The sequence below is a fragment of the Trichoderma atroviride genome, chromosome 2 (genome assembly GCF_020647795.1).
Source record: "Trichoderma atroviride chromosome 2, complete sequence".
Taxonomy (NCBI): Eukaryota; Fungi; Ascomycota; class Sordariomycetes; order Hypocreales; family Hypocreaceae; genus Trichoderma; species Trichoderma atroviride.
This window is the reverse complement of record NC_089401.1, coordinates 3,604,902-3,619,007: the sequence shown is the minus strand read 5'-3', so window position 1 is coordinate 3,619,007 and position 14,106 is coordinate 3,604,902. Positions and strand designations below refer to the sequence as shown.

Genomic DNA, 14,106 nt, shown 5'->3' with positions numbered 1-14,106 from the left:
AATCCTTTTGTTGCTCTCGATTTTTTTTTTCCATTGACGTATTTACACCTCATCGTGCTGCAAGACTAACCGGGGTGAGCTGTTCCGTTCAGGGGCATCTAGTACTGTTTTTTTTTTTTTCGCTTTGGCTCATCGATTTTCTGGTCGCTCCTCCAGCAGATAATCGAATTGGCTGCCGGCAGAGATGATTTGCCAGCCCTTGTTGTTCCCCGGCATAATGCAATTGTCATGTTTACGACATGCTGCATTTCCTCCGAAGCCCAACGGCACCAGCATCGACAATAGGCGATCAGCGCCGAGGGCAAGGGAGGCCTTGTGACTGCGTATTTAGCAATGTCTCAATCCTTTTTCAATGCCCGAGACAAGAGGGTAGCGTCGATCATTCTGTAAGACTCGTATCATACAGTATTGTAAACAAGCAGCTCGTACTCGTAGCTCTTGCTATTAGCAGTAGAATTCAAGAGCAAAGCTCTTCTGTTGGTTGGTTCATGGGCTGCCTCGGAAGAGCTAGTCAACGACCTCTTTTCTTTCCCCTCCATCTCTCTTCTTCCTATCTTTCTGGAGAATCCTGGCAATCGGCGCGCCGTGGTTGGTTACTAGCATGCAAAGCCGTGGGACTAACACGCCCAGGCACTTGACGATGCTATTCTTGTTTTCGCCTGGAATGCGGTTTACCGGTTCTTCGGTATTCTGCCTTTCGAGCCACCTCCTTACGTGGCGGAATGCTTTCTTACGGCGCGCCCTGATGTTCCTGATTACCTGATTGATTTCTTGCTTTCTGTTTCGTTGAAAGATATTAGAGGTATAACAGTAAGATTATGAGGCGTTCTCTGTAGCAATAAGCTCTTGCTTTAATGGCCAATACCATTGTCAAAACACCACAGTTGAAATCAAGAATACAGTTGCTACCCAACTTACTGCCATTCAATAAGAGCTAAGAATAGCTAAGATTCTAAGAATACGACCCCGGGAAAACAAACTATAAAAAACAAGGTCGTAGACGTAGACACTTCGTACAAGGAGTGTGATTTGCATCGACGCATACGCCACACAAGAGCTCCTATTCCGAGCCTCCCGGGCATTTTGGCCTAGCTGTGTTGCTTCCGCTAGGTATCTTCGGCATATGAGAAAGAGTGGCATGCATTTTTACCAGGTAGTGTAGTATTTAGGCAGATTGTGGTAGGTATGAACTTGGGGAGAGGGGAGGGGAAAGGAAGGGAAATTTGCAGGGATCACGTCTGTTTTTTTCCCTTTTGTCCAATCCGCCGGCGTCGTTTGGAGACGTGGGATGGCGTGGCTTGCAGCTGCGTGGCTGCGTGACCTTGGGGCAAGAGGGGGCTGGTTAATGGCGCTTTATTTCTGTGGCTGGTTTGTTTGATTGTGCGTGTTTTTGATAGATGAGCTTATCATTCTTTTTTTTTTTTTTTGATGCCGTGTTACGTGCAGCTAAGAAGGCCGTTCTATGATATTGATGAGACATTGGATTGGCTGGTATGACTGAGACTTGCATCACTGCTTATACTGGGTATGAGGAATGGTTCACACTGGCGTCAGGCACTGTAAGTGAGGGAGGTATGTATACATGTATCGACTTCAATGTCTTATCATTACGCGTTAAATGCATTCCTTTCGTTTGATAAGGTGTTGCTGCACACACCCTTTGCCACTGTAAAATTAGAATCAGATGGGTAGTTGGTGGATTGGCCACTCGCCGTATGGGCATCTATAACCCGAGTCTGCGAGTACTATGCTGGGGCAGCGGCTTTGCGGCAAAGCGCACAAGTGAGTAGAATGAATTGCCAGTGACGCCAGGAAGTCGTAAAATGTAGATTTCGCAATTGACAATTGATATTTGCCCTATGGGTGGGACCATGAATGCGTACGCGTATCTCCATACTTTTTTTCGGTTTCTGGCGTTTTGCTACGTCTTAGCTGTGCTTGATGTCACGATGTATAAGGTATGCGCTGGTGTGATGAAGATGGTATATACTCATTATCAAAGAAACAGTCTTTGATAAGGATTATCTTGTTTTCTATAGAAGCTCCTCTCTATCGCCTTAAGCAATGGCTCAGCTTAACATACGAAATAAATCGGAATCGAACCGACATCCATTTCCGCGACAAGTAAAACGAATTAATTATAACCAAACCATAATGAGAAAGAAAAAAAAAATACATGATTGGAAACATTCACATGTTTGGCTCTAATTAAAGACAGGTAAATTCATGATATCTACTAGAGTGCTAGGTAGTATTTGACTGCGCCCTTGATAGACTCACCATTCAAGTTCACATTAATTGGTAATAAAAGTTCTGACTACCTCCCTGAATATGTTTCCTTTGATATGGTGGACAAAAAACTGAAGTAAGCGGAATGAAAAGATATTCTTTACATCGCATCAATGTTAATCATAGACATGCCATTTGAGTGCAAGTGTTTGATAGTCTTGTAAATGTAGCCTAGGTAGCACATTGTGATCGTTTCTGTCTGTCAGTGCATCTTCAGTCAATTTGTTCAGTCGATTTACTCTTAACATATGTTATCGCATAAGGATGTGATTGAGAGGTCTGGCTTCATTATCAACTGACACTGAACCAAGTACTATAAAGAAGCTTCCCGCTGTTATCATGTAAAACGTCATCCTAATTCGCCCGCTCTTTTATATCCTACGTTGCTCCCTCGTAAGTGAATAGTTTGATTCCGTATATATATGTGTGTGTATGTAAACAGTTTGGCAATTTTCACATGAAAAGAAGAAACAAGCAGTTAGATACATAATGCAGCACGTACATGAAATTGGTATCTGTTGCCCTCTCTTGCAATGGAGGAGTCTCATAGTTGCCTGCAAGATGAGTTTGGATGGTACGACGATTACCAGTTGATTGGTATATTTCGTTCATCTAATGACTCAAGTTTGTACATCAGTGCCAGTCTATAATCTTCCTTTGGGTACGTCATTTCAGTTTGGACGAAATAAACCATATTGGATATCAGGCTGCGCAATAGCAAGGTCATTTCATCTCCTTTCTAGGGCGATCAAAAGAGGCTTCATCACGGTAGGAATATTTGGAAGAATTGTGACCGATATAAGAGGCACAGCAGCATTAAAGTCGTAAGAATGAACCAACGATTGTCCTCTCTATACGAGAACGACCGCGGGCGGATGACTGGACAGTCAAACCGCGATGCAAATTCCATTAATGCCAATATAAAACAGTAAACAAGCAGGTATCGATCACGTTTCTCTGCCCTGTCGTGTATCATTTTTTCAATTTTTTTTCTTTAATGTGCAGTCCCTTCGAAATGCAACTCGTCATGAGATTGGCATTTTGCCTGCCGGAATGGATACACGAAAAAAAAGCCCACAGACCGAGTAACGAAACCGGCGCCAATTTTTGAGGAGACAGGAAAAAAAAAGAGAAGAAGAATTGGTCTGCCAGAGCCTCAGTTCGTTTCGTTTCGAATCTCCATTCTGCAATTCGCCAAAAATTTTCTGCCACATACGTCAAAAGTCACAGATGCCCAGGTTTTCTCTCTGCATCCTTCGGAAAGTTGGGAATTTGACGTCTTTTTCAATTGAAATGCCTCAAAGCAAGGCGATATGCTTTATTCCTTGCCTCGACCCATGCAACCAAATGAGAACCGCCCTCACTACCAACTCCATTCCGAAATCCGATTTAAATCGACGAGGGGTACAACATGATACGAACGGAAGCGCCGAAGGACTTTGAGGGGAGGGGCTTGGCGAACTTGGCGCGGACAACGCCAGAGTTACCTGGTTGAAGAGCGTTAGCTGGATCCTTTCGCAGACTGTTTGGAGCGAGAGCAGTTATTATGTACCGTGTGGTCGGGTAACCTTGCCCCAGATCACGCGGATCTTGGTGCCGCGGATCTCCTTCTGGCCTCGGTAGACATAGGCGATCTTCTTGCCAGCATAGAAGCTATTGCGTCGGAATTAGTTTTCTGAAGCCCTCCAAACGCCACTTTTTTGAGAAGTCGCAAAAACCTACTTGGCAGCGGCTGTGTTGTCAACACCCTCGATCTTGATCAGGCTGGTGCCAGGGTGGGTGATGTTACGAGAGCGCTGGTAGCTCAGGTGACGTCCCCTATCATCATTCTCCGTTAGTTAAACGTTCGGATTGATTCGGGTTTCATTTCAAGCAGTCGTGGGCGATTGTTCGCCGAAGAGGAACGAGTTTCGATACATGGTGGATAGATTCTCCTTGGGAGTCTCAAGCGCACCATTCCCTCCTCTGCTTCCTCCCATCTGCCCTGTTCGAAATGTCGCGATCGGCGTTTACTTACTTGACGTATACTGCATGAGAGTTAGTACAGTTTCAATGCCAAATCATCAGACTAGGTAGCATTCCAACTTACATCTGTGACCACTTTCGGAAGGCATCGTGACTGTTGTGTAGCTTCCGCCCTCTCAAGTAACCGAAATACTAAGAGGTCTGCTGCTCGTCGTTTGTCGTGATGTCGAACTGAGGGCAACGGGGTGGATGCGATATGGTGTGTGGTGGCTCTAGCACGAAAATTTGAGCCCTGGGGGATCACGTGTGGCCTTAGGGCAATTTGGGTTGTGTGTAGCGACCGTGGCTGAAGTGCACCTGCACCGCCTCAATTTTGAATATCGAGCCACAGTTCGCTTCTTCACTAAAGTGTTCTATGGACTAACCCGTTTTGGAGCAGCTTTAGGCTGTGCCGAGAACGGCGCATCTCTGAAGAATCTGGGTATTCTCTATTCCTCTCTAGCTAACTGGACTGAAATGATAGGCCTCTTCTTATCTTGGCTCCTCTAGTACCTCGAGAGATTTGGATCTTTTTGTGTCTGGCGCTTTGTAGCATGAGATCTGTCAGAGCTGTGAAATAGCATGTTCTCCTAGTCCGCTGAAACTATTCGTCAGCTTTTTTTTTTCTAGTCCTCGGTTACCTGGAGATGATCTTTGGCTATCATTTCGCATCCTTTGTCTCTTGTATCTCTCTTAGCTGCAGAATGCGCAAAGTGCCGGATTTATGCCAGTGGGATACTGCAATGCATGTACTGCTGTGAACAGTCAAGGGAGACCCTTTATCGTAAAAAAACTGCCGTCATCCAAGGGGCTAATATCAAGCCAAGAGGAAGAAAAGGCAGCGTAGAATTAAATTGTCTTTGGTCCCTGTAGCAGCATCGTTGCTCGGATAAAGTTTCCAAAGTTTCCAAAGTTCCAAGCATCAAAACCGCCGAGGCCCCCTTCACCATTCTAGCCCGGCCCGGTCTGGTCTCGGACGGCGCGGCGACTGATCAACCACAGGCCGTCTAAAAGTTCCCGGCTCCATGAGGGGGCCAGGCCGGGGCGAGCGAGCAGGAAACGGAAGCAGGCTTACCAATCCTCCTCGAAGCATCTGTATTACTCGCAGATGGACGCATTACTGTCCACTCCTTGGTCCACCAACTGCGGTGTTTGGAGGACTTATTGCGGCTCCAGCGGAAATAGCGAAACGCATTGACGGAATCCAGTAATTGTTGCACCTGACGTTGAATCAGGGTTGCCGCCGTGCGCAGGCAGGAGTTTACTCATTACCAAATGCAAGCTCTACTCGGAGGTCCGTAGCATCGCAACCACCAGCAGTCTGCTAGTCAGCTAAATGCTGGGCATTTATCCCTCGTTGCCATGTATGAATGCATCTGCGATCGAATCTTATCCATTATAAGCTAGCCATCTTCGCTGCAGATTTTTGTTTTCAGTGTCTCTGGAATCGAAGCCACAAGCCTTTGTTGTTAGTCGTCGTAGGATTTGATGGGCAATATAGCGCCCCGAGATTGAGTTGGGGTTTTAACTGTTGCTTCCATATATTCCGCTCCCAACCTTGATACTACCTAGTCCCAAGAACCGTGCTAGCAAGCTCAAGTCTGATTTGACCCCCAAAAAATAAACTCATTCGGGCAATAGGTAGGCCTAGGTAGTACTAATCGTCTCCAACTCGGTTTGCGGATAACCGCTCGGTACTCCGTCCGAAATAGGCATTCGGTGCATAGAATGCTACATGCACCTGGCGTAGCCACGGCGGTTACCGCTACAAATAATTTGGCTGGCAGTGATTAGGTACTTAGGTGGGCAGTACAGTATATGCCTCTATATAAGCTTTCAGTTGAAGTAATCGTAGGAAAGTGCTCGTTATCTGGGGTCAGTATCCGAAACTCTCCTGCGCGGAATTTGCCATGAATTTATGCTGCTGAGGCTCGTTGCCGCTGCCGTCATCTGAGTCTTTTATTTGTCTGGCAACTTGGCCAGCCCAAGGACACCATAGCATCATCGAGGAGCGGCAACTTCCACCGGTATAGACTCCAGCCGGGCAAATTACTAACCAGCTGGGATGGTGGAGATGACACTCTACATAGAGGAGCTCGGCGGGCTACATGGACGTGACTACAGCGGTGCAGGGCCCAGCTAGCAGCACGCCGTACCTTTGCAGATACTCCGAGCCTGATGATGACTTTACGGGGCGGCCCAGGTGCCTCAGCCATGGCGTCCACGGCACGAACGGAGGATGGGGGCGCTCTAAAAGGGCTAACAGCACCTGTTGCTCCAGGTAGAGCTCCAAACTCCGTCAGCGCTCTGTAACCCCGTCGCCTAAAAAACCAGCAGCCCACCGCGTCCCTCCCCCTCGATCCTCTGGTCCCTCAAGCTCTCAACTCTCTTCCCTTAAACACCCAACGCTGATCCACGCACCGGCGACTGCACCCAAAGCCTCGCTCAACGGCAGACCAGCTGCTTGTTTCTTCTCTCTTGCCATCGAGCATTCCCTTTTTTGTGTCACCAGCCCGAATCCAGAGCAATCTGGCCAGCCGTCGCAATGGACCACTCCCAGCCGTAAGTACCGGCAACCCCACCATGACACCAGCTATCGTCACTGCAGATGCTGCCGGCAAGCTTGCCAGCGCGGCGGGGTCGAGCCAACAGCAAAAAAGACGACTGCAAACGGCATCAACCACGCGCGCCTTGCTAACAATTGCCATGCAGCCAAACCATCGAACTCAAGGAGAACACGACGATTGTCGTTCTCGGTGCCTCCGGAGATTTGGCTAAGAAGAAGACGGTGAGAATCATGGATTTCTGCGCAGCTTTAGCTTTTGCTCTGCGACCTTTGCGCTGACATGGACTCTTTGAAACTCGCAGTTCCCCGCGCTCTTTGGCCTGGTAAGCAGCCCAACCACAACCACAACCACAGCCACAGAATAAGCCATGGGCTTTCTCCCTTTCTTTCCTTGAGAAGGGTGTAGGAAACCTCGAGAGATGCATCGGCTGACCACCTCCATCATTAGTACCGAAACCAATTTCTGCCTCAGGGCGTAAAAATCATTGGCTATGCCCGAACAAAGATGGACCACGAGGAGTACCTACGGAGGGTAAAGTCATACATCAAGACGCCCACCAAGGAGATTGAGCAGCAGCTGGAGGAGTTCACCAGTCTGTGCAGCTATGTTTCCGGCCAGTACGACAAGGACGAGTCTTTCGCTGTCTTGAACGACCACCTCAACGATCTGGAGAAGGGATGGCCAGAGGCGCATCGCTTGTTCTACATGGCGCTGCCCCCTAGTGTCTTTACCATTGTCTCGCAGCACCTGAAGCGATGCTGTTACCCAACCCGGGGTATTGCCCGAGTTATTGTAAGTTTCTTTTCTGCGGCTGATCCGACTGATCTTCCCATTGACGCCATCTAATCACTCGCCTACAGATCGAGAAACCCTTCGGTAAGGATCTTGCTAGCTCTCGCGAGCTGCAAAAGTCTCTGGAGCCAGACTGGAAAGAGGAAGAGCTCTACCGTATTGATCACTACCTTGGAAAGGAGATGGTCAAGAATATTCTCATCATGCGCTTCGGCAACTCCTTCCTCGGTGCCACCTGGAACAGACATCACATTGACAATGTCCAAATTACCTTCAAGGAGCCCTTCGGCACTGAGGGCCGTGGAGGCTACTTTGATGAGTTTGGCATTATCCGAGATGTCATGCAAAACCATCTTCTCCAGGTCCTCACCCTCTTGGCTATGGAGCGCCCCATCTCCTTCGACTCCGAGGATATCCGTGATGAGAAGGTCCGTGTTCTCCGAGCCATGCCTCCTATCGAGCCCAAGAACGTCATCATCGGACAGTATGGAAGATCATTGGACGGAAGCAAGCCATCCTACAAGGAAGACGATACCGTGCCAAAGGACTCTCGATGCCCCACATTTTGTGCCCTTGTTGCTTATATTAAGAATGAGCGATGGGACGGCGTTCCCTTCATCATGAAGGCCGGCAAAGCCCTCAACGAGCAGAAGACGGAGATCCGAATCCAGTTCAAAGATGTCACATCCGGCATCTTCAAGGACATTCCCCGAAACGAGCTTGTTATGCGCATCCAGCCCAACGAGAGTGTCTACATCAAGATGAACTCGAAGCTTCCCGGCCTCAGCACCCAGACTGTAGTCACTGAACTCGACCTTACCTACCGTCGCCGATTCTCGGACCTCAAGATCCCGGAGGCGTACGAGTCGCTTGTGCTCGACTGCCTGAAGGGCGACCACTCCAACTTCGTCCGTGACGATGAGCTTGACGCAAGCTGGCGCATGTTTACCCCCCTACTACACTACCTAGAGGACAACAAGGAGATTATTCCCATGGAATACCCCTATGGTAAGTTGCTTTTTCCCCCAATCTTGTCAAAAGTCCACTTACTATAGACTATTGAATTGACCTGTGCTAATACGCCTTGACAGGATCTCGAGGCCCCTCTGTCTTGGATGACTTCACAGCATCCTATGGATACAAGTTCAGTGACGCTGCCGGCTACCAGTGGCCGACAACCTCTGCTGCTGCTCCTATCAAGTTGTAAGTAGCCGGCTACCATGTGTTGCGCAATGTTTGTTGTATATTATGGCAGAATCTAGGCGGAATACAAGAATAACACTTGATACAGTTAAAAAAAAAACATACAATAAACGAAAAACAAAATTTTTATACATAAATCCGTCCCGAAATGTAACGTATTGGACGTGTAATCGGTGTCAGGAAAGGCATGTAAGGGGGGTGCGGTGGATTTCATTAAAAGTTTGAGCGTCGTACTGGATTCCTAGGATTGGGGGTATTATTTCAAATATGAAAAATTCTAGATGACTGGCTCGAAGCACATGTCTGTTCTATACTACCCAAGTTAGCCATGAAATTGCAGAGAGCTTCTCACAAAATATTTGACCAGCAATGCTCCGAGAACTCTTGGTATTGCTTGACAAACGTTGGAGTATTCAACTTTGTACTTTCAAGTTTCCCTGCTCCATCTGGGCTCCATTACCACATCTGTACTAGCCGATCGTTTTTATAGCACTATTGCCGGTGCTTGGGAGCTATCATGGCCCGTGCGCCGCTAATCACGTGATAACGCCGACAAGCGTTTAGCGTCCGTCAGCCTCTAGTTGTATCACTCGAATCTTTAACGGAGAAGGGCGGCTTTGGTTGGCGCATCATCTTCAACCACCCCGACTCGCTCCCAAACCCGCGCCTATATTTTATCTTCCTCTCGCATACACACGCCGGCCACAACACGCTTCGGATCGCTCGTCCTTGGAGCAATCATTGCCAAGATCCAAGCCGCGTTCGCACTCTCTCGGCTATTCTACCCGTGCCCATCTTCTTCACAGCCACCTACGTCCGAAACGAAATCCATTCAAATACGCGCAGACGCCTTCGACCGCTACCGATAATACCGATCGAGCGCTTTGAGTTGACAGGGCATCCTTGAAACTGCAGCTAGAACAACCTCAACCCGGCTCCTACACCCGTATGCGAAATCGTTTCTAACGCGCGCGCCCGATTGTCCGCATCGGTGCAGGCGACCTCAATGGTCACGTCCCGCTACCGCGGTTCATGAGAAAGGCAGAATCTTTCCCGTCCATGATACGCGCGCTGCAGCTTGATTTCTCTCTCAAAGCCGCGCTTATTGCGTTGTCAGGGGGGCGTGGTGCCTGCAGTGTCAGCTTTTGCGCGGGTAGCTACAGCAATTTTGCTGCCGCGGTTCGATAAATGCCTGGCATCGTCAATATGGAGAGCGGAGGCCAGAATGGTGCGCTTTCAGACCATCATAAGGACTCGGCTGTAAACGGAGTCAACGGCGTCAAGAGCGTTGATGGATCAAAAGCTGCACCGGATAAAGGAAAAGCGCCAGTTACGGCAGCAGCCAACAATGGGAGCGATGCTGTCAATGGAGGGGCCGCGGGCGGGCTACGAACAGACTCGCCGGGCGAACAAGTGTCGAGGATGAACGATTTGCCTGACGAGATTGTTCACATCACACAGGGCTTCATACCGATATCCCTACTTCTTACGCGACTCGCCCAGTCTACCCACAACATGATACAGGACAAAATTGCCGAACTTGCCAAGATGCCAATCTCGACCGCCGCTACAAACGGTAGTACAAATTACACCCAAAGCGCCCCGGATGATACATCGATGGAGAACCTGAAAAAGAAGGGGGTGCTGCTGAATTTCATACAAGACATGCACTCAAAATGGGTCAAGGCATTGGTTATTACGGAGTGGAGCAGAAAAGCTTCCATGGTCAGCAAGCTCATCGACCTCAAATTTCACATCGATCAGCAGCGCCAACTTTACGATGCAGCTCTGGATAACATCATAAATGTCAAGAGAGATCTCACCTATGCTCGAATGCCAAGCCCTGATTTGAAGACGGCATTGCAGATTCTTGCCACTGGAAAGGCACCGTGGATGCCTGATGTAAGTTATTCTCCCTATCCCAATTTGTGTGACGATTGTCTCTTACATGGTTGTGTGTGAAGCTTCAATACATCGAGCTGCCTCCTTTGACACTAGAGGAGCAGCTGAGGGGCATTGGCGATTTAGATACACTACTCTCTTTGCGATTGAATCTTGATGATTTCGACAAGATTCCTTACCAATTCCAAAACTACACGATTGGGTCGGGCCGGGTGACTTTCAAAGTTGCGGGAGAGTTCGAGGTGGACCTGACAATTGCCGATGAGGATTTTGAGAAGCAGTTCTGGTTTATTGACTTCAGATTTGCATTTCGACCAGTAACACTGACGCTTCCCGATACATTACGAGCGTTCTTGGAGAACTGCGTAAACGAGGCGCTCGCAAAAGACGGATTGGCTGGCTGTTATCAGTTTTTACACGAATTTGTATTGACTGCAAAGATCAATGAGCTGAAACGCCAAGCGCTGCAACTGAATCGGACATCATGGAGTGGCACATTGGCAGTAGAGCCCTTGAATCGGGCTTTAGCCATTCAGTACTGGACGTCTCGATCGGCAGCTACAGGTCTGAAAAACTGGGTTATTGTAGCGGTAGGCAGCGGGCGTAAGCCGGGAGGCAGGCCGGATCCGAAAGCAACAAGCTCTTTGGTAGTTAAGTGGTACCGCGACAACAAAGAGGTCAAAGATGTCGAGGTTAAGATGGATTTTCAGAATCTATCAGCGGAATCATTACTAAACGACATCGTTGGACGGCACATTGAGTTTATCCTCTCAAGCATTCACTCTGGATTGCTGGCAACCCCGAGATACAAGAATCGCGACACTGGTGTGGCACTCAATATTTCCAGAGCTGATCCAGTGACCTCCTGCTTAGCACTTCAGGTAGGATACGGTGGCACGGTGTCGCTCCTGATCGAACCGATAAGTGGCGCCTTCGCCATGAAGCCACACTCAAAGTTCTCAATGCAGCCAGAGCTTCAACTAAACAACGGCAAAAATCCATTGGACGACGGTGTGAACTTCTTGGAGCACCTGCGGTGTGCGATTATAGAGGATGAGTTGGGCAGAATGGGAACTGCGAGAGGATGGTCTGTCCGCAAAGCGCCCGTCAACACTGATGAGTTGAAGTCAATCACCAAGATGCGCAGATGGAGCCGAACTCTATGGCTCCAACACGGAGGATGGGGATCGCCCTGGTTTGTTGTCGTCATCCTCAGCTTAGACGGGGATGAGTGGTGGCTGCTTGAGACGTAAGTGCATGCTAGCAATAACTTGAACCGTTTTCACCGCTCAAAACTGACTGATTACATGCAGGGATCCTACAAAATCACTTCCAAATGCAAACAGTGCCTCCAAATTTTCAACCCGTCTTCCCCTGAATAAAGGTGCCCCGCAAGTATCGGGCACATTCTGGGATAACCTCAATACATTTGCGGCTGGCATAATAGCGCAGTCAATCGATAAGAGGGAGCTGCGTCGACTCAAGATCAAGAGCCAGTCGAGCGGCAGTGCCGATCTATCGCTCCCGCAGCAAGTTAGGATGCCATCAATCGAAGTAGCGCTATCGAATATCTTCCCATCGATGATGCAAGAAGCAGCAGAAAACATTACGCCCCAGAGTCTTGGTGTCATTATTGAACCGAATGAGGATCTGCAGACTCTTTCGTTAATACGTCCAAATTCTACATCATCTTCAACTACGAAGCAACCGTGGGCAGAAGACATGATGGCAATCAGGTTCAAGGGTGTTCATGCAGTGGCCAGTCGTGCAGGGCCGGACGTAGGCCATGCCACAGCTCATCACCTTGTTTGTACGTCTGAAGCCGTGATTAGGGTCCGACAACCAAGCAAGTTCCTGGCTCTGAAGGGCATGGTCGATCGCGATGTCTCCTATGATCCTAAGCGAGGCGAATTTGTGTTGCAGATACAACGACCGGTCACTCAGCCAATTTTTGATATTCTCAAATCGCGAGTCAAAGCTATAGACAGATTTGTCAACTTTCTCGAAGCTATGGAGAATGCCAAGGGTTCAATTATTGGCGAGTCCATCACACTCAAGGCAGTCGTATTCTGCTACAGCGCGCCGGTATCCACACAGCCAAAGGATGAAACTGCGGCTCCGGTTCCATCTCCTGAGCGTTGGAGAGTGAAAATGGATCTGTCCAACGAAGACATTGATATCCACATCGAGAAGCGTAACCCCCATCTCCGTGTTATTGATCTCGCAAGAAACTTGGCGAGCACTGAAGGCGGTATTGGCCCATTGATGGCCTGGCTGCCCGTATCACTACCGGCTTTGAAGGCTATTGACCAGCTAGATGCCGAATGGGACGAGCTGTCGAAGGAGGGGCAGGGTCGATTGAATTTCAGTATGAAATCTCTCACTTGGATGAACATTAAGTACAACATCTTTGGGGCCAACGGTACCAAGGCGAAGACTAAGAAGACCATCTGCTTGGACGTCCGGATAAAGCCCCGCCGCGGACAGGTTTGGTGGCACGCCTGGCGCTCTGATGCTGATGCAGCAGCAGACGACGAGTTTAGCAAAGCACTGAAGGCCGTGTGGGATGGCAAGGGGAGCAACTGGCTCGGACTTGCCACCGGCGCGGCAGCCGAGGCCAACGACGGCGTGAGAGACATGCTGCTTGCGATCGATAAGGCGATTAGAGGAGCTATAACAACCTCAACAGGGAAAAGGACGCACTAGGTAACTGTGTTGAATTGGCGGCGAAAGTGCAAACAGCTTGCTCAATGTTAGACGAACACATATATTTCTATTGGAAGGTTGTCGTTTACGGGGAACCCGTATAGACTTTGGAGTACAAAAAAGGGGGGGTTGAAGAGGCGCAAATACTAATGCTCTAAAAGGCCTTTGGAAAGGGCTTTGGTCGGTTTGGGTTTCGGTTCGGCAACCAGGAGGGGGGGGGTTTCTGCGGTATCATTCGCGCTCCTCTTTCTTGCATTTCTTGCTTTTTTTTAAAAGAAAACTAATGATACCTTTTGCGAACAAAAACAAAACTTCTCATGACTCGGCGAGTGCATTGGATAATAGGGGTGGAGGAGGGGAAAGGGGGGTTTTTGCAAGATTTGAGTCAACATGGGAGGACACAGATTCTTTCTGCAGCATTCTTAATGAGAAGAAAATAAAAAAAGTGTATAATCTTTCTCTCAATTTGAAAAGGACGGGTGGATGGGTTAAATAGCGATGCGATGCTTAAGAGATAATGAATAGCGTGAGGAATCAAGGAGACATGACTTGCTTTGTTTCTTTGTTTGGAGCGGAGGAAATATTTATTATGAAATAGATGCCTAGTAATCAGTTTTAACGTATGTATATATATATATATACA

At 48.5% G+C, this 14,106-nt stretch overlaps 3 protein-coding genes across 4 annotated transcripts; 2 read left to right on the top strand and 1 right to left on the bottom strand.

Moving 5' to 3' along the window:
• Positions 1–3,678: 3,678 nt before the first annotated feature.
• Positions 3,679–4,403, bottom strand: TrAtP1_003971 (60S ribosomal protein eL33; the record flags this gene model as incomplete). The annotated part of the gene is made up of 5 exons (XM_014083638.2): positions 3,679–3,776; positions 3,842–3,942; positions 4,012–4,107; positions 4,307–4,316; positions 4,379–4,403. 5 exons carry the CDS (start codon positions 4,401–4,403, stop codon positions 3,679–3,681), a joined length of 330 nt encoding a protein of 109 aa, XP_013939113.1.
• Positions 4,404–6,554: 2,151 nt separating this feature from the next.
• On the top strand, positions 6,555–9,265 carry TrAtP1_003970 (uncharacterized protein). Of its 2 annotated transcripts, XM_066112108.1 has the most exons (7): positions 6,555–6,855; positions 7,006–7,081; positions 7,162–7,182; positions 7,308–7,652; positions 7,721–8,660; positions 8,744–8,855; positions 8,944–9,265. In XM_066112108.1, exons 1-7 carry the CDS (start codon positions 6,839–6,841, stop codon positions 8,945–8,947), a joined length of 1,515 nt encoding a protein of 504 aa, XP_065968191.1. In that variant the 5' UTR covers positions 6,555–6,838; the 3' UTR covers positions 8,948–9,265. The 2 variants fall into 2 exon arrangements, with proteins under 2 accessions (XP_065968191.1, XP_013939112.1); XM_014083637.2 differs by having other exon boundaries at positions 8,744–8,966.
• Positions 9,266–9,466: 201 nt separating this feature from the next.
• On the top strand, positions 9,467–14,096 carry TrAtP1_003969 (uncharacterized protein). Its single transcript, XM_066112107.1, has 3 exons — positions 9,467–10,757; positions 10,820–12,006; positions 12,071–14,096. Exons 1-3 carry the CDS (start codon positions 10,044–10,046, stop codon positions 13,461–13,463), a joined length of 3,294 nt encoding a protein of 1,097 aa, XP_065968190.1. The 5' UTR covers positions 9,467–10,043; the 3' UTR covers positions 13,464–14,096.
• Positions 14,097–14,106: the final 10 nt, after the last annotated feature.

Bases quoted from the DNA above. Each gene is read 5' to 3' on its own strand.
- TrAtP1_003970 (XM_066112108.1), top strand. The intron at 7,183-7,307 runs GTAAGCAGCCCA...CTCCATCATTAG, and splicing joins TCCCCGCGCTCTTTGGCCTG to TACCGAAACCAATTTCTGCC. The intron at 8,661-8,743 runs GTAAGTTGCTTT...ACGCCTTGACAG, and splicing joins TCCCATGGAATACCCCTATG to GATCTCGAGGCCCCTCTGTC.
- TrAtP1_003969 (XM_066112107.1), top strand. From the start codon at position 10,044: ATGCCTGGCATCGTCAATATGGAGAGCGGAGGCCAGAATGGTGCGCTT. The intron at 10,758-10,819 runs GTAAGTTATTCT...TTGTGTGTGAAG, and splicing joins AGGCACCGTGGATGCCTGAT to CTTCAATACATCGAGCTGCC. The intron at 12,007-12,070 runs GTAAGTGCATGC...GATTACATGCAG, and splicing joins GAGTGGTGGCTGCTTGAGAC to GGATCCTACAAAATCACTTC.